The 27,531-nt window shown below is 41.2% G+C and overlaps 1 protein-coding gene across 2 annotated transcripts in view; it reads left to right on the top strand.

Annotated features, from left to right (window-relative positions):
• Nucleotides 1–27,531, top strand: part of MCC (MCC regulator of WNT signaling pathway) — a 233,930-nt gene that overhangs the window by 189,505 nt on the left and 16,894 nt on the right. For both annotated transcript variants that reach the window (XM_066613395.1, XM_066613394.1), the window contains 6 exons: nt 11,833–11,979; nt 12,319–12,408; nt 14,841–14,989; nt 17,025–17,165; nt 18,323–18,423; nt 21,663–21,846. In XM_066613395.1, the coding sequence (XP_066469492.1) occupies nt 11,833–11,979; nt 12,319–12,408; nt 14,841–14,989; nt 17,025–17,165; nt 18,323–18,423; nt 21,663–21,846 (812 nt within the window). The remainder of the gene's footprint in view (nt 1–11,832; nt 11,980–12,318; nt 12,409–14,840; nt 14,990–17,024; nt 17,166–18,322; nt 18,424–21,662; nt 21,847–27,531) is intronic.

Genomic DNA, 27,531 nt, shown 5'->3' with positions numbered 1-27,531 from the left:
CTAGTAAAGGCAGAACAGAAAATTATTTTCTGCGGTAAGGAAGACATTCCTTGTCCCACAATTTTTGGAAAGTAGCGAAGTCTTGTGCTTTAAAACATATGCTAATCAGCAAAGCAGTTAATTTCCCCCTGGAGGAGTCTGTTTATTACAGATGTCCATGTCAGCCACACTATGTAATGATGAGCACTAGGGAGCTTATTTGCATTTGTAATACAGTCAATAACTGCCACACAAATAAATGTTTTCTTTGACCTACTAAATATTTTATATATGCAGTCCTGAACCAAGAGCCATTTCAGATTATTTCCCCAGAGGGTGAGAAAGGAACCCTTGCTAAAATTTAGGTTTTGTTCTACACAGATTAAATTGGGTAGATAAAAGAAGCAGAAGCTGGGCAGATCAATAGGGCTGTTACTTTAGCCCAATGTCTGTAATCAAACAAAGTGCTTTCAATGGGGTTCCGGAGGCTTGTTAGAGGTTTAATTAAATTAGATATTTAATGTATTCAGTTAACAGATTGTGCTGCTTTGCAGTGCAATAACTAAGAAATGACACATGTATGGATTTTTGTTTCTCACAGGTCATTAGTAAATGAGGTAATTTCTTATTTCTGTAGGGTGCTCATAACGTAGTTTCAGAATGCAGAAAAGGCAACTTTACTGCAAAAGTTACCTTAGAAAATAGAGTAATGCCAGTATTTATGACATTACCTGTAGAAACCGCTTCTATCAAAGTAGGCACCCTTTTTTTGTTTACTTTGAGTGAAGACGAGCAACTTCTTAATAATTAGAGACCATTTATAAGTGTCCCATAGGGTAGTTCTAAGAGCTCAGTTTGAATAGTGAGTTTTCCTATAGTCTCAGATATAGAGGGTACAGCTATAGAATCTATGGGTTGTATTCTGAGTTTTGTTAGTAGGTTAGTAATGGCTAAGCCTGCAATACTATACATGCTTACCTGGGAGTAAGTCGAATTCAGTGAGACTTAATTCTGAGTAGACATACATAAGATTGTGTTGCGAGTCATTGATTTTCGTGGAACTGAGAACACAATCCTTTGCTTGTCTACTCAGAAGTCCCATTGCCTTCAGTAAGGTTTACTCCCCAAAAAGTGTGCATAGGATTGCAGCCTGAGTCATGACTAACTTAGGATAAAACCCATAGGCTTTATCTCTAGTTGTCATAACAGATTCAGAAGTTACATGTGATTTAGTCTGCAACCGAAACACATGGATCAACAATGTGGTATCAAAGTTAACAGTAGCAGTGACTTCATTATTATTGTTACAACCAGTTTGCAAACTCTTTGTGTTGTATCTTAAGGCCTATAAACATTTGTTTTGTCAGTTTGCCTTAAATTATTCTGTGCGGTTTATACCTGTAAATGGATATAGATACAAGTCCAACCTTGTTATACACAGACTTGACTCAACACGAATGGCCACTGCCAGGGCTTTTTTCTAATGGAACGCGGGGGGACGGAGTTCCGGCACCTTTTTGCAGGGGCCCCTACCCTTCGGAGGCATTCCAGTAGGGCAGGGAGCAAAACAGAGGCAGAATAGACAGGCACAGGACTGTACTCTAAGGCTGCCATCCTATCCACAGTAAGCCCCATTCACTAAAGTGGACTTCTGAGTAGACATGCATAGGATTGGGCTCTTAGGCTGCAATCCTAGGCACTTTCCTGGGAGTAAGCTCCATTGACTAGAACAAGACTTACTTCAGAGTAGACATATCTAGGATTGGGCTCTTAATCCTGGCAGAGATATATATCTGCACCCATTTTCACATGCTAAGGGCAGGTGAAAAGGGATTCTACGCGTGTACAACATGCTGTCCAGCCTTGCCAGAGATCTTCCTCGTCCTTCCCCCACAAGCATGCCCTCTGCCAGCTCCTCTCCAGCAATGCACAGCAGCTGCTCAGGGCAGCAGAGAACATACAATTGCATGCCAAGCACCTTCCCAAAGACAGAGTATTCTGATACCCGAATTAAACCATATTTAATCGCTTTTTTGCAAAAGTAACTGTTTCTATGTGCACCTAAGGACCCCTCTCATGTAAGAATTCCTTTTTTGTTCTTACTCCCACAGTTGCTTAGAGTAATTTTACTACATGGAACTCATGTAAGCCATTTTTTGGAATCCATTCACTGCTTCCTCTCCTCGAAGTAGTGCCACACTACATACTACACGCTACAAGTGCACCTGTACAGTATTTTTCCCCATGTGTAGAAAAAGTAGGGGAAGGGGATGTGGAGATTGACAGCCCAATCCTATGCAGGCCTACTCAGAAGTAAGTTCATCTTTAGGGGGGAAGCACATAAAAATATTTTATTTCTCCAATAAAAAAATGGTTTATAAATAAATAAATAAATAAAAGATTAACAAGTTGTGAGTTCCTGCACCTTTTTTTTTCACAAAAAAAGCACTGGCCACTGCAAATGAGAAGGAATGTGCTGATCCCTGGAGAAGGAGAAAAATGCATCCCTTTAAAATCACTGTTTTAAAAACTGCGTTTTACTGTTGTAAAGAGAGACAATCATCAAAGCGATTACAGGTATAATCTAGTTATCCACAGATTTTCCTATCTGAAAGCAATGAGAAGGGCCCAATAAATTAAAGGAAAACACTGTTTAACAATTGCCTTCTTAATGCCAGAGAGGACAGCTGGCTGACAATCCATCAATCATTTTCTCTTCAGGCTTCACTCTGAGGAAGGGACTCCTCCCTGAGCACATGAAAGAAGGCTAAATGGCAGTGATTATCACCTCCTCCATTCCATCCCCCCCCCCCCCCCGTGGGGCTCCTGGTGAAGGGAGGGATTGCTGCCTCCTAGTGAAACCTTTCTAAGAGCCTGGAGAGAGATTTATTGCCTCTGTGTGCATTTCAAAAGGTTAGCAAAAGGTTAGCAAAAAAAGGTTAGCTTTTTTTAAATCACTGAGGAAAAGGACTTTGTTTTTTAAATTGAATTGCTTTAGTGCCACAGTGAGTTCTGGGAATGGAACCCTTTCGAATGAGACTTAACCTGTATTTATGTTTTGCAGTCACAAAGCCTGTCAGACCAGAGACTAAAGATGCCCTTTAAATATTGTAGAACTTGCAGGACAGTAACACTCCTTTATGTTTAGCATTTGTGTTTTGTGTTTAGCATTTAGCAGTGAAATACCTAATTATTACCATGTCCCTAAGGGGATTGTATAATGTGTACAAGTTTAATTTATTTGATTTTTATTCTGATTGCCAGAGGCAAATTACAGCAATAAAGCAGCAATTCAGTCTTTAAAAAATACGGTTATTCCCATAAAACCCTAATATCAAATATAAATCCAATAATCAATTTTCTTTGACAAGTTTGACCATAAAGACATAGCTGGAGTTTCCTAACCATAGAAGATATCTTAACACTTTTTAAAGTAAATAACATTTGTTAATGAATGCAGACTTCCTAAATTTCTTTGGGTTTTTTACATCTTTTAATCTGCTCCAGTATCATTTTAATTATTTTAAATGGTTTTATTTAATGTTTTTTGTTAATCATGTTGTTTTGTGATTTTATTGTTGCACACAGCTTTGAAAAAAGCGGTATAAATATTTTTAAATGAAGGAAGAAAAATGCTATTATCTAAAAATAACAACACTTCAGAGGGTTGAAATTGGACACTGTCCACACTGGGCAGTGGCTGAGAGCCGACACCCATGAAAGGGCCCACCTAGCTGACCCGTGCACCTTCAGGGGTGGAGTAGTAGCCTCCAATGTGCCCTCAAGGGATGGGAAGGGGATGACAAAATGCGGACTTAATACAGGTCTTTGCCCCAGGATCACCTATCACCCTTGCAACAGAACTGAGGCTTCAGCCAACTCAAGCAAGGAAGTCTTCAACTCCTTAGGAAGTCCATTATAGTGCGTCAACAACTGAAAAGACTTTACTCTGTGACCCATCAGTTCTAAACACAAATTGAGATGGGACTAAGTCTTAAGTGACAGGTGGTGTCAGACACAGAGATACACTTCAGGGAGTGTAGTGTAAAGAACTATTTTGTGTTGGCATTTTTTACTTTAGTTTGTATATTAAAGCAGATTGCAGTAGCATGCTAGAATATCTCAGTAGCATGCTAAGCATTTTATACTGTAACAGATTAGGTCCCCTACTTTGCAGACAGTCTTCTCCTTTGTGTTTCACTACGATCTGTCAGATAGTGAGGATATCCTCTTAATGATGTGTCTCAGGATGATGCATGCTTCATATCTGCCTGCTTCCTGTGGAACCCCCTCTCAGTGTAAATGTGCCCAAGCCAGAGATAATCCTTTGCAAGTTCTTAAGACCCTGCTTGCGTTTGCATGTGGGACTCTGGGTGAAGCTAGCAAAAAGTTTTAAAACTTCAGTGGACTGTAACGTTTTTAAACATACTTTACTTTTGCAGGTTAGAGAGGACCAGTCTGTCTTGGCAGCTGTTTCCAGTCTCAAGCTTTTGGGACGGACAGGCTACACATTACATGTATGACCATATTATATTTCTGCTATATAATCTACACTGGCAGCAGGTTTGTTTCTGGGCAGAGTTGAAAGTTCTGGTTATGACCTTTAAAGCCCTGTGTGGCTTAGGACCTAGGCACTTGAGGACCATCCCATTTGAATCTGCTGATGCCCTGAGGTCATCTGTAGAGGTTTTCCTGCAAGTACCACCTTTTGTTGGAAGACATAGGGTTCATAATAACATGTGAGAGAGAGGAGTTCTTCTGTGGATCTCCCTCCCTGTTGAATGTACATCCCCTACCTCGGCTGATGTTTACAGGAAAAGGAGGACAATCTTGTCCCACCAGGCATTTAGTGTGGTCTAATTATGTCCCATTGGTTGTTTTTAGTTTGTGGCATTTGTTTTGTTTTCTATTGCAATTTTATTGAAATTATAAGTTCTTTGAGTTCTTCCTCCTGATGGAGGAGAAAGTTATGGTAGTTATACTGTTAAGAATACTTACAAAGGGAATTAGAAATACCGTCCCAGTAAACTTCTTGATTGTGCCTGCAAATGGATAATTGCTGGAGTATAAATTTTTACATCATATGCTTAACCGAAGCTGGATATAATTAGTCTGAGCTAATTAGTTCCTTTTGAAGCTGGTCTTAGAACACATTGATGGTTTCCTGTTTTGGGTTGTGATATGGCCGGACTCGTGATGCACAAGCTGCTGCAAAGTGACCAACCCAGTGAGAGACTGTGTAGAACTCTGGTCTCTCTGAGCAGTGATTGAAAGCACTACAGTGTAAATTCTTAATAAACTGCAAACTGACCCCAAATGCAGCATAGACATGGCTTAGACAATAGTCAATAACATTTCTGGCTTGTGAATGTTGCCCCTGCTCGCAGTCTAACATTCCCATCACGCTGGGCATAACTGAGGCGTTACAAGCCAACATTGAGAGAGGCTCCAGTAACCTTAGCCTTTAAATAATTGTAAAAGAGCACTAGTGTTGTATTCTTCCAAGCAACTCATCCATGAAGCATGTGTACCACATGAATAAGTTGGCTTTAAACGTGTATTGATTTTAAATTAGAGAACATGACTTCCATTTCTTAGCTATAGAGAAGGTATCATAAGCTATTTTAAATAATAATAGTATGGGTCAAAGCACCTCAACATTAGTGTTCAGATCCAGACTGTCTCTTTATTAAAAAGTGGAGAGAAAACTAGCAATAACCACATTTCTCTTTTAATTAAGAGATGTCTCAAGCTGCTTAAGTTTCTCAGTCATATTTTATGCAGCAATTACAGTTATTGCTAGCTTATTACAGGAACTGCTGATTAAAATATAATTTAGCAAATGCAGCTAATCATTTGTTAGAAACCAACTTTAAAAGCTGTTCTAGTCAACTTTGTATCTTTTACATATCTTTATATAAGCCATAGCACTCATGATATATAGTATAAATAATGTAAAGCATAAGGTGTTTTTTATCATGTTCCTTGTTACTAGGTAATACTTCCTACTGGAATGCATAGAACAGTGCTTCTCAAAGGATGGCCCACAAATCAGTGCCGGTCCGTGAGCCATCAGCTACCAGCCTGCGGAAAATTTCCATTTACTAATGTCTTCAGTGTCACATTCACCTCTTCTTTAGGCCCCTAAAGACTCCCTTCTCAGTAAAGGAAAAATGGCTGTCATAGAAAGTCTTGCAATTTTGTAGTTCTTAACCCCTCTTCAGGGTTCTTGTTGCTTTTCAGATAACCAAGTACTGTCTCTTGGACGTTGCTAACCCTAGCAACATAGCAAACTTTGTTTCATTATTTTAAATCTTTGACACTCTTCCATAATTTGGGACTGCTACCCTCACTTGCTACTTTTTTTCATCCATGCCTTTGCTTTTAATTTCTTCTTATTCAGCTCTCCATTCTCTCTCTCATCTAAGCACAGATGAGAATACCTTTGAGGATTTTCTAAGCCAAGAGTGGTTACCATAACACACTCTACTTGGGGCTGCTCTGCCCTGTTTCTTGAGATTCTTTTCAGCTTATACTACCTACGGATATGGACAGGATTCTCTGAAGTGTAAGAGTTCAATGTGTAAGTGTTGCCCCTTCAACTCTTGTCCAACATCATTGATTTGAAATGTCCATGGAGGTTTGACCAAATGGGTGAGTGATTTGGTCAAATGGGAGTGTTTGATATGTCATTGCAAGAGGGGGCACTGCCAAGGGCCCTTAAGGTGGTGGTAGTGTATCCGATCATGAAAAAGCCTTTCTCGGACCCTCCTATTTTAGTCAACTATCTTTCAAATCTCCCTTTTTTGGGTAAGGTGATGCAGGTTATTGCATCTCGTTTCAGCGGGTTCTGGAGGGAACTAATTATCTGCATTCCTTTCAGGCTGGGCTTTGGGATAGAGATGACCTTTGTTGCCTTGGTGGATGTCCTACACCTGGGACTGGACAGGAGGGGCACATCCCTGCTGGAACTCTCAGTGGTTTTCAGCACTGTCTACCATGGTTTCCTACTGGGCAGTTGGCTGCACCGGTTGGCTGCAGTGGTTCCACTCCTTCTTGGCTGGTAAATCCCAGTTGGTGGTACTAGGGGAATTAGATCACTTGCCTTCTGAATGGGGTTGCTTGCCCTCTGAAGGAACAGGTGCGCAACTTGCGTGTCCTCCTGGATCCGCAGGATCCTGGTTTGCCAGGTGGCAGTTGTGGCTAGGGGAGCTTTTGCACAACTTTGGCTGGTGTGCCAGCTGGATCTGGACCTGAGTCAGTCAGATCTGGCTATGGTGGTCCTTGCCTTAGTCCCAGCATGATTGGATTGCTGTACTGTGCTCTACATGGGGCTGCCTTTGAAGATAGTTCAGAAGTTACAATCGGCGCAGAATAGTCGCTGGAACTTGGTGGTTTGACTCTGTCAAGCTGCTGCTCCAGTGGCGTTCTTGGCTGACCATTCAATTCTGAGCCCAATTCAAGGTGCTGGTTTTGACATTTAAAGCCCAGGATGGCCTGGAACCAAGAGCTTAGGGACCACATAGTCCTGTTCATTCTGACCCATACCCTAAGATCTTCAGAAGGTGCCCTTCACATGCCATCCTTGATGGAAATGAGATAGGTGGCAGCTAGGGCCTGGGCCTTTTCTATAGCGGCGCCTTTAATGTGGATCTCCCTCCCTTTTGCATTAAGGACCATATCTTCTCTGGAGGGGTCCTGGTGAGGGCTCGTATTTTGCAGGACTTTTGGAGAGAGGGTGGGGAAGAGGTTGAGTTATAGTGTTTGTGGGACTGATGGTGGTGCCTTCTTTCTCTTGATATGAAACTACTTTGCATTCCTGGCTTGAGGTTTTTGGGATATATCATCAGTGGTTTGGGAATGTATCCACTAAAGGAAAACAATATATTGAATTGGTGTGCATGTGAGCAGAAGAGGAGGTGGGAGCAGAAGAAGGGAGCTACATGAGCACAAGACTCAATCTGGGGTTTGGCATTACATTTGAATCCAAGTTACATATGCTTATTTTTCCTTGTGGGTTTGGGACCATGATACTTCATTTGTGTTGCTTATTCTATCCACCAGTATAAACAGCAAGTATATATATGCTTCAATAAATAGCTTGTCATTTAGGGAAATTTCCCCTTAATGCTGGGTGTTGTTTTTTTTCCTCCTTGTTGTGGTTTGATACTAGTCATGTGGAAGAATAAGCACTTGATTTCCCTTGTGGCACACATTGCTGTGTTGAAGCAGGGCATTTGTTTTTTGTTTACCTATTTATCTGAGGCAAGCCTTATAATATTGTATCAAGAAATGCAATTTGACTTTTGCAAGACTTTTTTTCTCCATTTTGAGTTCAGGTCTGCTTTATTTTTGTAATTCATTTTAAATTGCATATAATGACAATGCAACTCTTGAGCAAATATTGGGTTAGTGAGTTTTTGGCTGAAGGTTGGATGCTTTGTCTAGCTTTATGTTTCAAGCATCTATTCACTCTGCAGTACTTTAGCTGCTTTTAGCTGTGGTGTCTAAAGTATTAATAAATTATTTACATTTCAGTCACTTTGGATTTTTAATGTGTTGAAGTCATCCTGGGATATTTGTATGCAAAGAATTATTTTAAACTACTTTAGAGCTTTTTTCAGCCATTAAAATTTCTATCTGAATAGTCTTTGAATGTAAAGCAGTGATTCCATTGTTGAAAAGTTCCCTTGCTTAATTTAGAAGAGAAATCTCAAGCCAGTACAGTATGGATTGTTTGCAAAGAACATCAATCAACAAGACAAAGTATTCATTAGTAACTTTAAGTCACATTAATTTAAATAGGACTTAAATAACTTCTTTGGATACAGTGCATTGAGTGTTGGGCTTTTGATTGCCTCTCCCTTACCCACCACTTAGCAATGGTCTGTCACTGATCCCTGTTTCCTCCCCAAACTGCTGCACTCCCCTCACCTTCAGACGCTTTTCTTAGCCCTGCAGAGGCTGCAGGCGTCTGCCCGTAGTCTCTTCGGGGCTCAGAATGGCCAAAAAGGCTGAAAAATTGCAACTTTTTTTTTGCCTTATTATGAGGCCCTCCCTGGGGAAGGAAGTTATGCACTTTTTATTGAAAAAGATCAGCATATCGGTGCAGGTAAAATATTTACAAGAAAGTAAACTAAAGAAAAAAGTGCACAACTTAAAACTAAACAGAGCAGTAGTAAGCATGAGTTTTCATGCACCTGATAATTCTAATGGATTCAGATTTTTCTCTGGGTGAATAAACAAACAGGCCCAGAAATTGATTTAACTGACATAAGATTGATTAATGAGAAAGAGGCGAACAGGCCTTGCTAACAGATGAACAGGCCTTGCTGAGGGAGAATCAGCATGGCTTCTGTAAGGGTAAGTCTTGCCTCACGAACCTTTCAGAATTCTTTGAAAGGGTCAACAGGCATGTGGATGCGGGAGAACCTGTGGACATTATATATCTGGACTTTCAGAAGGTGTTCGACACGGTCCCCAAAGGCTAATGAAAAAACTCCACAGTCAGGGAATTAGAGGGCAGGTCCTCTCCTGGACTGAGACCTGGCTGAAGACCAGGAAACAGAGAGTGGGTGTCAATGGGCAATTTTCACAATGGAGAGAGGTGAAAAGCGGTGTGCCCCAAGGATCTGTCCTGGGACCGGTGCTTTTCAGCCTCTTCATAAACGACCTGGAGACAGAGTTGAGCAGTGAAGTGACTGAGTTTGCAGATGACACCAAACTTTTCCAAGGGGTGAAGACCAGAAGTGATTGTGAGGAGCTCCAGAAGGATCTCTCCAGACTGGCAGAATGGGCAGCAAAATGGCAGATGCATTTCAATGTAAGTAAGTGTAAAGTCATGCACATTAGGGCAAAAAATCAAAACTTCACATATAGGATAATGGCTTCTGAGCTGTCTGTGACAGAACAGGAGAGAGATCTTGGGGGGGTTGGTGGACAAATCGATGAAAGTGTCGACCCAGTGTGCGACAGCAATAAAGAAGGCCAATTCTATGCTTGGGATCATTAGAAAAGGTATTGAGAACAAAACAGCTAATATTATAATGCCATTGTAGAAATCTATCATAAGGCCACACCTAGAGTATTGTGTTAGGTTCTGGTTGCCACATCTCAAAAAGAATATAGTGGAAATGGAAAAGGCGAAAAAGAGAGCAACTAAGATGATTGCTGGGCTGGGGCACCTTCCTTATGAGGAAAGGCTACGGCATTTGGGGCTCTGCAGCCTAGAAGAGAGACGCCTGAGGGGGGACATGACTGAGACATACAAAATTATGCATGGGAAGGATAAAGTGGATAGAGAGATGCTCTTTACACTCTCACATAACACCAGAACCAGGGGACATCCACTAAAATTGAGTGTTGGGAGAGTTAGGACAGACAAAAGAAAATATTTCTTTACTCAGCGTGTGGTTGGTCTGTGGAACTCCTTGCCACAAGGATGTGGTAACGGCATCTGGCCTGGATGCCTTTAAAAGGGGATTGGACAAGTTTCTGGAGGAAAAATCCATTACTGGTTACAAGCCATGATGTGTATGTGCAACCTCCTGATTTTAGAAATGGGCTATGTCAGATGCAAGGGAGGGCACCAGGATGCAGGTCTCTTGTTATCTGGTGTGCTCCCTGGGGCATTGGTGGGGCCTCTGTGAGATACAGGAAGCTGGACTAGATGGGCCTATGGCCTGATCCAGTGGGGCTGTGCCTATGTTCCTATGTAAAGAGGTGAAACTATTTTGAAAACAGGAAATAGAAAGGGTATTTAAAGATAGAAATGGATTTTTTGAGGAAAAAAAGTAGTTTGCTATTTTTTATTTATAGTGAGGCTGATAGTACTGTCTTTGTTTGTATTTTGAATGTCTATCAGTTTTGTACTTTTTTTGCTGATTGCGGGCCCATTCCTATCTAACTTGCTTGCACCAGTGCAACAACAATGCAGCCCCGAGGTAAGGTAACAAATGTTCCCATACCTTGAAGAGGCCTCTTTGAATGCCTCCCCACCACAGGATGCAGTGCATACCCCATTGGCACAGCTGCACCGGCACCAGAAAATTGGATAGGATTCGCCCCTAAGTTGAATTCATATTTCAATTTCTGGAAACCAGGACCCACAGTCCAGAGGCACATTAGTGAACTGGGTAGAGCTGTTTCTTCTGCCATATTGCACTTGAAACTGGGATGTGAGGTGGAGAGTGGCTTGCAGTCTGCAAGAGTGTTGCTACTAAAGTGGATGATGAAGTATAAAATAACTTCTTCACCCACATGTGTGTTTATAACTGTGGTCATTAGTTGTGGCAAATACCAGTATCTTTGCTTATGTGTGACACATCATAAGTGTGGTTTAACTCATCAAACTTTAATGTGTATAAAAAGTTAATCATTGAGGGCAGCTACAGTTGTTGGGGTCCAGTACACTTATTCCTCCCCTTTCCTTTCCCACATCTCTTCCCCTTTATTCAGAATTGTGTATTCATCAAGGACCTCTTGGTACCATGGAAGAACTGCACAAGACAATAATGGATCCATTATTCCACTCCCTGACATTTTTCTTCTTCACATGGACATTGAATATGCCCTCAAACTAAGATGGACAGATTACTTTCAGGAAATATGTCCATATAGTGTAAGGCAAGGTAGGACTACGAGTTGCTGTGTAACAACCAAAGGATCAATGAAAAGCTTTTATCCCATCAGAACTTTAAAGTATTGAACAAAAAAAAAAAAGACTACCCTCAAAAATCAATAACCACAAGCTAAAGCAGAACTTGGCTGCCGCAGCCAGTATTTTGCATCAGGCCCATGTGCAAAGGAGAACACATGTTTTCTTCAGTGAAACAGTTTTGTGTCTTATTGCAGGTTCGAGAACTACAAACACGTTTACAGAGTGTCCAGGCAACTGGCCCATCAAGCCCTGGCCGTCTCACTCCTGCAAACCGTCCCATTAACCCCAGCACTGGAGAACTGAGCACAAGCAGCAGCAGTAATGACATTCCTATTGCCAAGGTGAGCCCTTGTACATTGCTACAGTGCTTCTCATTATCATTTGCTGTGCACAGCTGCTGTACAGGCATACAATTAACTGGGAAGTATCAGCCAGAGTGCCAGGGGAATTTTCAAGGGTCCTGAGTGAGCCTGCAGACTCGAGCTGCAGGGGAGAGATAAAGTGCTAAGGATTTTAAGCTCTCTTAGTCACAACACACATGCCAGTTTATATTAATCAATTTAATATAGGATTTCTGAACACAGTGGATGCGTGCGGAAGGAGAGTGTTTTGCATAGCTGTGCAAAAGCCACATGTGGCTTCTGAATCACTAATTTTTGTGGGTGGTTTTCCATTTCTAGATCGCTGAGCGAGTAAAACTGTCAAAAACAAGGTCAGAATCTTCAACATCTGACCGTCCAGTCCTGGGATCAGAAATCAGCAGCATAGGGGTGAGTGTTGATTACCGGAGGGCTGTGTTGTGTTTCAAAATAATGCTTGTTGATAACCATGATCAGGGTGCTTTGAAACTTGCAAAAACAAAAGATGCCCTCATCTTGAAGGAAATGCAGATTCTAGTGTGTCTGAATTATGCAGATTAAGAATATGTGCATATATTCTGCATGCTTCTGCTTTCAAAAAATAAAAGAGCCAATGTGGTATAGTGGTTAGTATGTTATTCTGGGACTAACTATAAGGCTCACCAGGTGATTTTGGGATAGGCATAATCTCTCCATCTAACACTACCTCAGGACTGATGTGAATGTACAAGGGTGGGATACATTATCTCTGTATTGCAGTTGGAGAGCAGTTGAGGCTAAGAGTGAGTGACTTGTGTGGGGCCACCTAGTTCATTCATGACAGAGGCAAAATTCAAACTGGAGATGTCCTAATTTTTACATATCAGACTCTTACAGCATGAGCCTATATATGTCTACTCAGAATTAAGCCCCACTGAGTTCAGTGGGACTTACTCCCAGGTAAGTATGTATATGACTGCAGTCTCAATTACTAGCTCTCTCATATACAACCCTGTCAGCACTGCAGTTTGATGTAGTTCAACCTGTTAACTTTACTTCTGTGGGCAAGAACAAAATCCTTTAAATCTTTGCTCCCGCAAGCAAGCAATTCCTAAATTTTCCAATGTCATTTAGACACCAAGAAACAATTGGGATTAGTTGGGCAACTTAAAGGTTGGGTGATTTACATCCTCAGCTAGATGCCAGAGAATAAATTCTGCTTTCTTGCACAGCACCTCACTGTAAATCTTTCGTGACCGTTTCGTTGGTCCAGTTTTTCTTAGTATGAGAAATGGCACATAGATCTCATGTTCAGGGTTTTTGGTTTTGAAAGCACAGCACTTTTTCCAAGCAGAGTACTTTGAAAACACTGGATTCCAAAAACTGCATTGCATAAAGCATTATGGGAGAAAGGGGACAGTATCCCATAAGGCCTGAATTAGTATTTGAAGCCAGATCATTTCACAATGCTAGAAGAAATAAGAGTCCTCTTGATACTTATTGTTAGTGCTATTGATATCTGTAGCTTTGGATTTACCTGTACTTTGTATTTTCTTTGTTGGGCAAGTTGTCAGGCTGTAGACTGGTAGCAGCAAAGAATGTCTGTACTCCAACAGTCATGGCTTTTATTCATGCTTCCTTGTTTTCAGTTCCTGCCTCAGAGTCAGTCATAGGGAAGTGTTGCTGTATTAGCTACAGCACTTTATTACACTGAAACAAAAACTCTACAATGTTTAGAGTTTTTTAGATGTCTAAGATCTCTACTTAAAGTAGAGATTCAGGAATTTGTATATCTTCTTGTGGTTCTCTAACATAGCTTTGGAGTGTCATAGCTTGGTGGAGAATAACAGCAGTTCCAACAGTTGGGCTGGGTTGCAATAGACATTAACGGTGACAGAGAACAATTCTGAAAGCAGAACAAGGGTGCAATCCCAACCAACTTTCCAACACTGGCATAGCTGTGCCTGTGGGGCATGTGCTGCATCCTGCAGTTGGGAGGCAGTCACAGAGGCCTCTTCAAGGTAAGACAATGTTTGTTCCCCTACCTTGGAGTTGCATTGCCCTTATGTCAGTGCTGGAAAGCTGGTTAGGATTGCACCCTAAGTTGTTCACTTTACTCTACCATAATAGTGGCAATCAGCTAACTCATTTGATCTCAAAAAAAATCTCAGGTTAAGAGAATGTAGATAGAGAAGAATGTAGGTAGTGGAGATTAGCCCAGTTAGAGGCTATATATTTTAAGAACTTCCAGGTTCCTTGTGCAGGCTTGATTGGATTTCTGCATGAAGATTTAACATAGCAAGATTTTGCAGTGTTCCATTTGTTATCACATAAAAGAACAGATGTTCCCTTACTTTCTAAGTATATGGTAGAGTTATTATAAATGTGCCTCATTATACAAAATAACGAAACAGGGTATTTGAATCAAAGGGCCCCTTCTGCCTTCTTCTGGCCTTGTTGGTCATAGTAAGCAGTTTTCCTTCTCTCTTTTCTACACCTGCTCAGTTATTACATAGATTGCAACCCATGTCTACTCAGAAGTAAGGCCCATTAAATTCAATGGAACTCACTCCCAGGGTAGTGTAACTTGGATTGCAGCCTACATGTGCTTAGGAGTTGGCCTTTACAGCCATTAACAGAATTTTGCAGTAGTAGCTCCTAAGATTCTGAAATAGAACTGCTGAACTCAAGTGAAATGCAGCTGCAAAAAAAGCTAATGATGTGCTTTAACTGGGGCATAGAGTCCAGATCACAAGAACTCTATCCTGCAGTAGTCAGACCCCTCCCCTTGGAGTGCTGTGTCCGAATTTCCCAAGTTGGGTAGCACTTTCATGCATAGCAAGCTTTTAATATCCACATTTCAGGTTTCGAGCAGTGTGGCAGAACACCTAGCCCACTCTCTACAAGACTGCTCTAACATCCAAGAAATTTTCCAGACGCTCTATTCACATGGGTCTGCCATCTCTGAAAGCAAGATCCGAGAATTTGAAGTGGAAACTGAGCGGTTAAACAGGTAAGATGAAAAAAAATTCAGGCAGAGGCAGAGTACTATTTTGCTCAGAGTGGAGTCTCCCTTTATTTTATAGGTGTCTGTCCATCTGTTCCCCAGAAGTGGGAATAAACTGAGAACCAGTTCACACATTATGCAGAGTGAGGTGGTGAGCTGAAGGGGTGGAATTCTGGACTATCCACTTCAGCCTGCGTGCATGAGGTCCTATTTCAGAATGCTTTCCCATACAAAAAAATTCATTGCAGGTAATAATTGAAGGAAAAATGTAGCACAAACCTGTTCTTGGTTTGCTGGTTTACTACATGCAAGATATGTTTTGCATTGGGGGGGCATCTAAAATATAGCCCCACACCTGCAATTTGCAACTTTACCCACCTCACTCTGCAAAATATGTAGACTGAATCCAAGTCATTTTATTTTCTTCATAGGAGTCTTTTGTCTGAATTAGGTAATGCAAGTAAGACATGCTTGGTAAGGCATCCACATATAGCAACACTTTGGAATCTGGCTTTTAGTGCATACAAATCCTTTTGAGTAATAAGTTGTATGGATTTCTTATTCATAGAAAACATTTTGCAAATGTAAGCAGGCATGACTTGCAGAGAACCATTCCACTTCCAAAAAGCACATCATAAGAATCAGCTCTTACTTTCGGTTGATTAACTTGATTTGTTATCCCCATCATTTTGATTTGTGTGAATTAAATTTATGCCAGCTGCATATAAATGTGAAAAATATGGTGATGAAAAGGAGAGCTTAACCTGAATTAATAGCTTTCTTTCAACAAGATAATTTAGTCATCAGCATTAGCCCATATAGTGATTTGTTAGGATTTGCATATTATTCTGCAGGTCCCAGCAACAGCTGGTGTGTTGTCTCTGAGGAACCTGAAATACAGTTTTCAGAGTTGATTTGTGTAGATCATGTGATAATTTTAGCAAAGATAATGCTGACACTTTTATACTTCTGTGTCAGTACTCAGAGCAAGATACAGTGAGCCCTCAATTTAATGAACCAATGGGGGGAAAGGGGTGTCTGTTAATGCTGAAAGCCCCTTAAATACAGATAGCCATCCCCCCCTTTTAGTCCATTACTTTGGAAAGCTCCATCGGTGCTATTGCTGTGGTCTGTCCCCCACCATGGGGACATTTCCATTTCTGAGGCTACCCTGCTTTAGGAATGCAAGTTCTTCAGGAAAGGCAGAGGTGGGAAAACCAAGCAGACAGAAGCCTTTGCCTCAGAGGAAGGGCTGCAGGTGGAAATGCATCTTTGTTTTCATCACTGCTTTCTCAACCATCAATAGTCACTCCCAGTAGCCTCCTTCCTCAACCCAGCCCCCCCCATGCCATCTTGGGACTGTGGGAGGGGTCCCCCACAGAAGAGTGCTAGAAGTGCATGGTGACTTTGTTTACTAACCGAGTTATTTTATAAATTGCCAGCATAGATTAGACTTTCAGTCCTAATTTGCAAATCACACTATTTGGAAAACATGCAAATTAAGACTATGTAAATTAAGAGTGACCAGTACTTTGAAGTGTGCTTGGAAATAAATGAGAAACTTCTTTCTGCTCCTGTTGGTGTGGATATAACTCTACATGTTACAGTAGACAAATTTTGGGGGGTGGAAGTTTGCGTGCTAAAATAAGATGACAGCTCAATCCTAACAGAGCTGCCCATGCCATGATACAGCGGCACAGAAACAGCCGCTGCTGTATCGCACCATGGGCAGAGAGGCAGCTGGAGGTCTCCTCAAGATAAGGGAACCTTTATTGAATTGGGTTCAGCTCTGGCAGGCTGGCACAGATCTTCCTGCCAGTGTTGCATATGCCAGAGTAGCTGCAAACTTGCTTTACGACACGTTTGCAACAGTCTTGGCCAGCACAACAGCCGCAGCTCCGGTGGAACTCCAGTATAGGTTTGCGCTTTCAGCCAGATTAATTTTAACGTTCTATAATGGAACCACTTGAGTGTTCACGACGAGTAAGTGTATAGCAAATTTTGCATGAACCTTTAAATATGTTTTTCCTGATTTTCACAGCCGTATTGAGCACTTAAAATCACAGAATGATTTATTGACAATAACTCTGGAAGAGTGCAAGAGCAACGCTGAGAGGATGAGCATGTTGGTTGGAAAGTATGAATCCAATGCTACGGCCCTCAGGCTTGCATTGCAATACAGGTATGTTGAAGTGTGAATGAGAGAATGCACAAAACTAAGTTAAGTCAGGTACTACACTTACTTGTAGTGCTTGAGTTGCTGCAGGGTTTTGAATAGCGAGGTTTTGAATGCATTGGTTATTTCTTGAACTTTACTTACTCTCTTGCCTTGTATCATAACTGTTGGTACTATGTATTCAGCATGTGGCTTCATGGGAACAGTGAGCAGGAAGGCAACTTGTCATTTCACATATCTGGCTGTGGAGTGTGACAAGTGCATTGGAGAAAGTGAAGAAGGACCAGTTTTTTCCTGATATTATCAACACCAAGAAGTGTTTGTTGGGATGTGCAAATCTTTAATTACTGCTTGTCTTCAGTCCACACCTGCACATTAACTCCCCTGCAGACTATTTCACATCATGATTTTAGCAAAGTGCCTGAATATTGATTTTAGGATTAGTTCAGTGAAATGCTTCATGTTGCTGAAGGAACTAAGCCAAACCCCAAAAGCAAAATGTTGCCAATATTACTCACAGGCAAAAGAAGACAGTACAGAAAGTTCTTTCCCATTCTTCAAGTATAGACCTGTTAGATAGTGAAGCTGAAGCAAAACTTAACAAATGAATTTCAGCAAGCAAATTTCTTGGCTCTCCACTGTAAATTCATCTCAGCTGGCACCCCATCTTTGGCTTTGACTATCTCCTAAGCACCACAAGAAGAGGTTGTGACTCCAGGGTCTTAGAGAGGAAGGAAACCTTTCCATGTCTATTCTTAAAATAGCCACTTCTGTGCTAAGAGCAGTAGAGTTTTTTCCTGCTAATAGGCTTGTAGAGAGTCATTCCAGAAGGACCGCCTTGTTGGACTGCCTTTCTGCTATGAATTGTGGAGAAGTTATTTCAGGACTACCTGCATCTCATCATCAGAAACAAACTCTCCGGTGTATATTTAATGGACTTTTTATAGCCATACCATTCTTCCTATTTTACTTTAAATACCCAGACTTTTGATCAATTCAAATAAAGAAGGTAGGACCTTGGCTAGGGTCGCTGTGCTTAGACTGCAGTTTCATTCATGTTCCATTTCCCTGCTAACGCAGAGGAAATAAGTACCAGCCATTAGTTCCTGACTTGTATTGATTGTTTTTCCTTCTGTAACACATACTATATGCTTCTTTTTCAGTGAACAGTGCATTGAGGCCTATGAGCTGCTGCTAGCATTGGCAGAAAGCGAACAGTCTCTCATTCTTGGGCAATTCAGAGCTGCAGGTGTCGGGTCTGTTGGTAAGAGCTCAATGAGTCATTTTCTTTCTAAATTCTGTTCTATACTTCACTTACCATCTATCACCTTCGGTGAGCAGGTTGCAACAATCTCTTGAAAACTCAACAAGCATTCACACATGTCGAGTATATTTGCTTTCAATTCCAACCGTCAAGTATCGTTTGACAAATGTATTTTGAGATGGAACCCAAATAAAGAACTGCAAAGAAATCGGAGTAGCTGTAGGCTGCACTGTGGGTAAAACTACCTCTTCCGGCAAATCTACTTTAGTGATTTGTTTACCAAAGTTGGTGATTTTAATTCTTGATTCTGTACTGACAAACTGGCATATCAAAGACTGTGCGAAGAAGTCCAAGAAATTTGTATGTTAGGTTCCTGAAAACGAAAATGCTGTGCAATTTGCACCACACATTTGCCTCCAATATATCTCAGACACATAATTTGAAAACCTGTTCAAGTCAATGGAATGATTTTCAGTTGCGTTACTCAGGATAACACTTGTGCAAGACAAAAGTGTACAATGAAGTTTATATATTGAAACACCCCTTGTCACACACTCCACTATTTCTCCTTTTTTGAGATGTTTCTGCACTTTTTGTTTTAGAGTCTCATTGGCTATGAAAAGCAGAAGCGATCCTGACCCCAGTGCCTCCCAGGGCCATGATGCAAGCTGCCGCCCCCCCCCCCATCGGACGGGCTACTGCCCCCTACCTCCCTTCTGGTGGCCCAGGGAAGCAGTGTGCTGCCGACTTGTAAGGCCCTTGGAGATCTGAAAAACATCACTTCCAGTTTCAGAGAAGAAACCAGAAGTGATGTTTTTATGCCCTTAGAAGGCATTCTGAGGGTCAGGGAGACTTCCCAGCCCTCAGAATCCCTTCTAAGGACATAAAAACAGCACTTCTGGTTTCCTCTGTGAAATAGGAAGTGATGTTTTTCAGATCTCCAAGGGCCTTACAAGGCCTTCGGAGAGTCAGGGAAGCCGTCCTGGGCCTCAGAGCGGCTCTGGGGGAAAGGTCCTCAGGGGGTGAGCCTCAAATCTGCATACAGGCCAATTGAGTGTAGCGGGGGCATCATGGCGGAGTGGATGGCAGCGCTGCCCCCAAACCTGGTACCCAGGGCTTTTGTCCTCCTTCCCTCCCCCAGGTGCACTGCAGGTGAAAAGCCCTGTTTCTCAACAGTTGGGGAGATAATGAGAAATGTCAGTCTTAGGAACTTTGCAGGCTGCATACTTTGTGCATGTACGAAAAAGAAAAGAACCCCCCCCCCCCCCTTAAAAGCTACAATCACATTATGTTGTGGATTCTAAATATATGTTACATTTTGGTCTGGTTTTAGTGTCGGGCTCTGTGCTTTTGGGAACAAAATCCTTTGATAAGCAGAGTGAGCAATTTCTAGACGAACTCCTCTGTAACACTTAGGAGAACTACAAAGAACATGGCTTTTTGTCAAGAAAAAAAACATGTGTTTCCACAATGAAAGTACACCTGTTTGCTTTGCAGAGCTTCTTTTCAACTCACTGAAGTGACAACATGAGCTGTATAATCTTGGTTTGCAGGAGATGGAGGGAAGCCTTCAGGGATAGAAAAAAAAATTAGTTTTCCAGACTGTACTGTGACATGGAAACGACTTGTTTTTAAAATCTAATTTATAGCGTCAGCTTCTCAAGAGCCATTGAAATGTAGCGCAAAAGCTTTTAAGGACCAAATGACCAGCTGGCTCCAGTGTTACAAGATGGATGAGTTCGACCCCTAGTTTCATCAAGCTAGAGTTAGTGATCTACAGTTGCTTTGGGGCTTTATTTTGCATCCCTCCTTGTAAATTGGGCATTTTTTTAATGCATCCTTTCTTACAGTTCCATCTATTCATTTGAGGAGTTAAAATTGTGTTATTAAAATGGTTTTTAATTCCAAAGTACTGAACAGTATATAAAAATTAGCAACAGAATAAAAAAATATTTTAAAGTAATTTCAGTGATAAAAGAAAAAAGTAGCATTAAAATAGCAGAGCAATCATGATTCTAAATAAAAACAAAAAAAAGATCCATATCAGTGACTCACTGTAAGGGCCTGACTAAACCTGAAAGTCTTCTCCAGTTGCCAAAAATTAGAGAGATGTCTTGCCAGAAAAATATTTGAAGATACACTTGAGAGTACAACTCTTGCTTTTTGCATCCTGGTATTGGACTTCTAATGGAATGAGTGTGCAGAAGGAAGTTATGTTATGTCTTTTGCTTTAATAGCACACACTTGTACTTCACAAGGAAATGCATAGTGGTTGTTTGTTTTCCTTGTATCTAAGTTACACAAGAGAGGATCTCATTCACATTTACATTGGTGTTGCTCAATACATTCTTTTTATTATATTTTTTCTCACACCCTGGAATAGAAACTGTGCCAGAATTCCTACTATAAAGCCTGCCATACAAGAGGTTGCATTACAAAATTTGTGACGTTTGGTTTTATTTTAAAATGTACTGTACCAGTAACGACTCTACACAAGGCAGCACACAATAACAAATACAATGAAACAGTGACAAAATTAATTAAATCAAAAGTAGCAATAGCAGAACACAAATAGTGTTGGTGGTTACCAGCCACTGAAACCATTTGGATGGATGGGCTTAAAGGACCAACTTATCAAGAGATAGAGTGCCACAAAGCAAAGGAGGATATCTAAACACTAGGATATCTAATCTTACAGATGGTAATGCTTAGGTATGCACATGCCATTGCATGTGTGTGCCACAATGTCTTGCTTTTTTCTTTGGAACTCATCTCCCTGTGCTGCACTGGTAGCTACTTCCAAAATTGCCTGAGTTTTGAGAATGGGTTTTTGGGCAGGGCAAAATGGGCTGCCTTCTGGAAACAGGTGTAGAGGACAGTTCAGAAGTTATGGTCTGCATAGGGAGCTCACTTGCTGGGTCATGATCTCTGTAATCCATTTTAACCCACCACTAAATAGGAAAGGGCCATACCTCAGTGGCAGATGCAGAAGTCCTCTGGTTCAATTCCTGACATCTCCAGATAAATCTGGAAAAAAAACCTTGATAAGATGTCAACCTAAATAGAACAGTGCCAGGTTAGTTGAACCAGTGCTCTGACTTGGTGCAAGGCACTTTCTTACTCTTATGTGCTCAAATCCTGTTGGGAGCACAGATGTCCACTAAAAGTCCCAATTATTCATATTAATGCTTATTATTCTTTATTCATAGTATGTGGCTCTATTATTTTCTTGGAAACAGGGGACCAACCAGGTGATGAAAACATCACCCAGATGCTTAAGAGAGCTCATGACTGCAGGAAGACAGCTGAAAATGCAGCCAAAGCCCTGCTGATGAAACTGGATGGTAGCTGCGGAGGGGCTTATGCAGTCACTGGCTGTAGTGTGCAGCCCTGGGAGAGCCTGTCGTCCAACAGTCATACCAGGTAACTACAACTTACTGAATGTGTTAATCCCCAGGCATCACAATCAGCACAATGAAGATTTGTCATGTTACCTGACTTTGGCTGTCCTTAAATCAGCCTGCTGGGTTGTACTGATGTGCTATAAATCACTTCAGTGCTCAGTGACTAAATTCTGTTCAGACTTTGAAAAGGCTTCACACAAAAAGAGTTTTGTGTAGATTTGTTGTGAGTGGGTGATTCTGATCTATCTCATACAAAGATCTCAAACAAAAACCATTTGTTTTACCTCAGTGATTTTGCTGCCCTTTCTTTGTTTCTCTTCTCATCCAGCCTTAAAGCATTTATTATTAGTTCAATTGTATTATATGAAGGCACTTGTGATTTCTAGCAAGCTAGCAATTTCAAAGGATTTCTTTCTTCACAAAGTTTTGAAGTGACTGTAAGTAGATTCTCATGCTTATTCCATGAATATAGTCTTTTGAAGAAAATATGTGAAAATTCTACCAGAATCAATAGTGTTTAAAAGCTAAGCCTAGTCAAATCTATAATTATAACTTTAGAAAATATTAACCAGTATAATGAAACATTTGGAAGAGAATTAGAAATTTCAGGTATTCAACTTGAATGAAATTTATTCAAAATTTTTCATCAAAATACACTGATATATCAATTTATTAAATACTATGAATTTGGCCCACCTTTCTAAATATGAGAGAAATGTTAATGAAATCCACTCCCCCTATGATAGTCAAATCATAATTTCCCTTTACCCTTCTAAAAATGTTATTTAGGGGGCCCAGAAAGCAAGGAGTCCAAGATTCCCTCTGCCATGGTAATTCAAGCACTGATTTTCTCCTCTTTAGTGGCCAAAATCTGAATGGCAGAGCTGTCCTTGAACACGTCCTGAATTGAAAGTTACACAACTTTTAAATATGCTTTCCATATATGTACTATACCATTTGAATATACTTTTCCCACATTGTGGCCTGCAGGCTTCAAAATAATCGAAAATGTCACCCTATACATATAAGCAAAAGTTAGCAGTAACTTTTAAAATATGTGTCCACCTTTTTTCCCATGAAACCCAAGACAGAGTACACAGAATTCTCAGGTGGTCTTCCATCTAACCCACACCTGCTTACCTTCCTACTTTACATTCCTGCTTGTAGCCCATGCCCTTGGACTATAAAGAAATAATACTTAAAATATGCATATGGGGTTTACAAACTTTTTGGCAGGAGGGCCACCTCATCTCTCTGACACTGTGTTGAGGGTCAGGAAAAAAAATTAATTTACATTTAAAATTTGAATAAATTTACATAAATGAATATATTGGAGATGGAACTTACTATATGAATTAATGAAGGTTTCACTGTAGCTCAAGGCCTATAGAAGACCTTGTGCAAAGCAAGGCTGGCCTTTCCTTTGCTGCCTCTGCTGCTTCACAGACATGAAACAGCAAGCAGCGGAGGGAGCTCTAGGCCTGCAGCTCGCACAAGGTCAAACAGTTGGCCCTTGCCCTGAGAGTAGTCATGTTAGTCCAGCGCAGGTTCCAGCAAGTCTCCGGAGGGCCAAAGGCTCATTGGAGACTGGGGGCTCCCTGTGGGCTGGGTTGGGGGTCCCCAAGGGCCACAAATGGCCCCCGGGCTGGGGTTTGGACCTCCCTGAAATACAACAACAAACAATAGAACCAGTAGCAGCCTGAGCGGATCTTTCGCTTGAACCGGGGCATATCTGCCACCCCTGCTAAATCCCACCTTTAAAAAAAAAATGCTGTTGCTGTTGCCACCTCCACAGTCAAGTGGGCAAAGAGAAGGGAGTGGGGAAATCCAGAGGGGCCCCCCTTACCTTCAACTCCAGCATTATCTTTTCTTGCCTGCTTCCACCAGTTCTGTTTGCAAGAATCTGAAAGTCTGCTGTTCAAAATGTTGTCATTTTGGTCGATCCTAATCAAGGTATTACTAGTATGTGGCTTGGATTTTTTTTTCTTATAGACAACTATAACACAACTACCAACAGTTCTTATAAACTTTGTGAAGGAAGGAAAATAAGAGCTTTTCTCCTTGGCAAGGACTTTTCATGTCAAAGTGAATGATTTCTTCTGCAATTTGAAACCCCTCAGAATGGAGGTTGGTAATGGAAGTGTTGACCCAGACTTAACTTCAGCATCAGGAGCGAGTTGCTGAATGTCAAATTGCAGTACGCATTACTGGGAACAAATGCACAGGCAGCCAGTGGTGGCAAGGGGGTTAAAGGCAGAAAAAAAGGGAGCAAGAGCCACCAAATGAAAAAAGCGGCACGAGCTGTTACTACTGAAGTGAATAAAAATAATAGCTACATGTCAATTCCCTGGACTGGCAAGCATCCCAGCAATGCTGCCCATTCCTTTCTCAAAAACAGAACTGAGACTGTAGCGTATTAAGAAGCCATAATTGTTTTAATGAGAAAATCTAGCCATGGAGCATGCACCTAGAAAGCAGAATGGACTGCATTTTAAAAGGAGCCAAGGTGATGGGAGGGGGGGAAGGAGAGAAGGATTGCTGTCATGAAATGATGAGATGCTGTTGGATACTGTAGTACTCTGTAAGGAACCTCAGCCATGCATTCAGAATACAGGAGGATATGGGAAGCTGTAGCCCAGTAGTAGAGCATATTAGATTCTTGGGAGCAATCCCTGGCATTTCCAGGTAGGATTGGCAAAGACCCTTGTCTGCAGTGCTAGAGAGCAGCTGCCATTCAATATAAACAATAGTAAACTAGATGGACCAATGAACTGATTTCGTATAGCTTCATATGTCCCATAGGGTGGAAAAAAGTTCAGTGCATGCCAATGGACTCTGGGGGCTGAGTGAGTAGCAGTGCTGACACTAATATTCAGCCTCCAGGCTCTGTGCACATGGAACCTTCACTTTTCCTCCCAGCTGGCCATGGCATGCCTGTGAATTGTTCTCTACACTTTCTAGCAAAGCATCCGGTCACTCATCCCATGAGTGGTCCAAGCCTGAAAGCTACCTCCCTTTGAAGTTGCTGCAGTGGTGGGAGGGGGGGGGAACCTTTTTAAGTGGGGCTATGCCAGGGAGGTATTTGCACATTTTACTAGGAGTTGTGGACTCACTTGGTGGCATCTGGATGACTGGGAACAGGATGGAAGGAACAGGTATATCATTCTGAAACTGATCTGCTTCCTAGATTCAGTGTAACCACTTTGTACAAGTCTACCCAGCACCTTGGCATGTAGCCTAGCAAATCTATGGTGTCTTTAATCTTATTAAAGAACTGCAAGAACCCCATTCTGACACATGCATACCCAGAGGATGTTCCACGCCTCCATGAAATGTGCAGCTGTGCCCTCACTTTTCCCAGGCATTAAGACCAGGATCGTGCCACATCTGAACTTAATAATTTACTGCATTTTTCAGTCTTGTCTGTTAGGTAAGCTGTGGATAAAGAGCTAAAACAAAAGATTAGCCTTGACTACAGTGAGCACTTATTGATGTATCTATTTTCCAAATCATGCTTCTGTGTCTGAGCTTACAAGCTTCACATGGGAGGGGATTATATGACCAAAATACTGCTATTTTTGTCCATTAAGTTTTGCTGCATTTGTATCCAGTGTAGCAGAAAAGACTGCTTTTGACATTATTTGATAGGCGTTGTCAAATCTGAATCCACTGAGACGTTTTCTTTTCTTTTATTCCTGTATATAAATGTTTGCATCCTTATGTATATATCTATGTATGTATTTCTCCCAGTAAGGGCAATCAAGGTGGCTTACAAAGTTTAAAACAGAACATTAAAAACAATTAAAACGAGACAAACCGCAACAAATAAAATTACATATAATTGTAAATATCCTCATTTGCCTTTCCTCTTCTGTAAGGGGAATGGTGTACATAGAAGTGATAGTGCAGAGTTCTTGTGCACAGACATCCAAATTGAATCATGATTTGACTTTGCAGTTGTGCAACATGTTGCACAAGATGCCTCAGGTAAAATTGAGCAACTCAGTGTTGTGCAATTTTTCGCATGTGGTTGTGCAACAGAATGCAGAGCGGCGTAAAATGCCACGTTTTCATGAGTACTCCTTAGGATGCAACCTATAGGGTTGATGTGTAGACTTTGTTTCATATTATTCTTGTTAAACAACGCTGATACTAACTTGCGAAATATAGTTCAGTGGGCCCTCCTTATTTACGTGCTCGGCAACTGCAGATTTGAATACCTACAGATACCATGTCCATAGCTGGAGGACCACAGAGGACCTTCAGTTCACATCCAGGAGGCCTGCTAAGGCATGGGGAGGTTTTGCGCAGCCTCCTCAGAAAGTCTCTTGGATGCAATTGGAAGGCTCTTCTGGTTTTATGGTATACCAGAAATGCCTTCTAGTCACTTCTGAAAGGCCTTCTTAGGTGCAGGGAGGTGACGCACAACCTCCGGAGGGCCAAGCACCCCCCCTCCAGATGTTGTGATACCGTGCCAGGCCCTCTGCAGATTCAATTATCTGAGGAATTTAGTATCCTTGGTGGGGTCATGGAACAGATCCCTGAAGATACCAGGGGCCCACTGTACTCGGCTGATGGATTATTATTAATCACATAGTGGTTTTTTTTGTGTTTTTTTTAATGCAGCTCTTAAACCAGGTCTCAGTAAAATCTGCCTATCTAAAGAAAGTGATCTTCATCAAATATCTTCAAAATATCACTGTATTGAAATACCTTAATATTTATTTGAATCACTCAATTAAGCAATCAATAGGGTTAAAAGCAAGGCAGAAACCTGAATCTTTCCTCTGCTAATGGGTTAGATGAAAATAAAAGCTTTTATTGGCTGATGGACCTTGTGCATAAAGAATGCAGAAATTGTATCACCCAAACAAGGTGTATGATGTAACAGAGCCTGCTATATTTATATATGAAGCATAGATGGAAAACACTTACATGAGTATCCATTAAACCCTTCATAATGCAATATATCCATCAGTTCAATTTTTAGACATAGTACTTGAGTAAATATTTGAAAGAGCACATAAGGAAAAAAAAAGTGGTCCCCAGTGTTACCATCATGCTGTTTTATGTCCAAGAGCATTTTTCTTCCTTAGGAGAAATGAAACTGTGTAGAATAACCCTCATTTAGTTGGGGTTGGGGGGCTGAGCTTATCCATATGCCTCTAGTGTTCGGTGGATTTGACTTGCATTGCAGTGACTAGATGGAGCTTTATATTGAATCAAGTGTATGTTTGCACTAGCTTCTGTTACAAGGGAGAGGAAGAGATATTGTGCTGGTCTCTGTGTGTGCACAGCTGGCTCTTGTTGCAGAAGGAGTGGGAAGGATGCATTGATGCATCAGCAGCTAGGAACAGAGTCCTGGTTAAATGCCCTCAGAATCTTAAAACTTGATTCTGTTTCTCCAGAGATGAAGCACCAGAAAAGCAGTGCTGGGCAAGAAGGAAAAGTGGGCTGAGGCAATAGCAATCATGAGCACGTAAACACAGCCTCCAGGATAACTGAGCTGAGTTCTAATATTTACAAAAGCAGTGTGTTCTGTATGTGTTATCTGCACAACCTTGCCGTTGTGTTCAGTCATTTTTAGTATACAGATCGTACCTCATTATCTACAATGTAGTAGATAATGTACCACCAATGTAGACTATGTACCACAAAGCTACAGTGGATTTAAAAAAAAGTGGATACCAAATCAGTGGAAAAA

Source organism: Tiliqua scincoides, chromosome 2 (genome assembly GCF_035046505.1).
Source record: "Tiliqua scincoides isolate rTilSci1 chromosome 2, rTilSci1.hap2, whole genome shotgun sequence".
NCBI classification, from domain to species: Eukaryota; Metazoa; Chordata; class Lepidosauria; order Squamata; family Scincidae; genus Tiliqua; species Tiliqua scincoides.
This window is presented reverse-complemented; position numbering and strand designations above follow the sequence as displayed.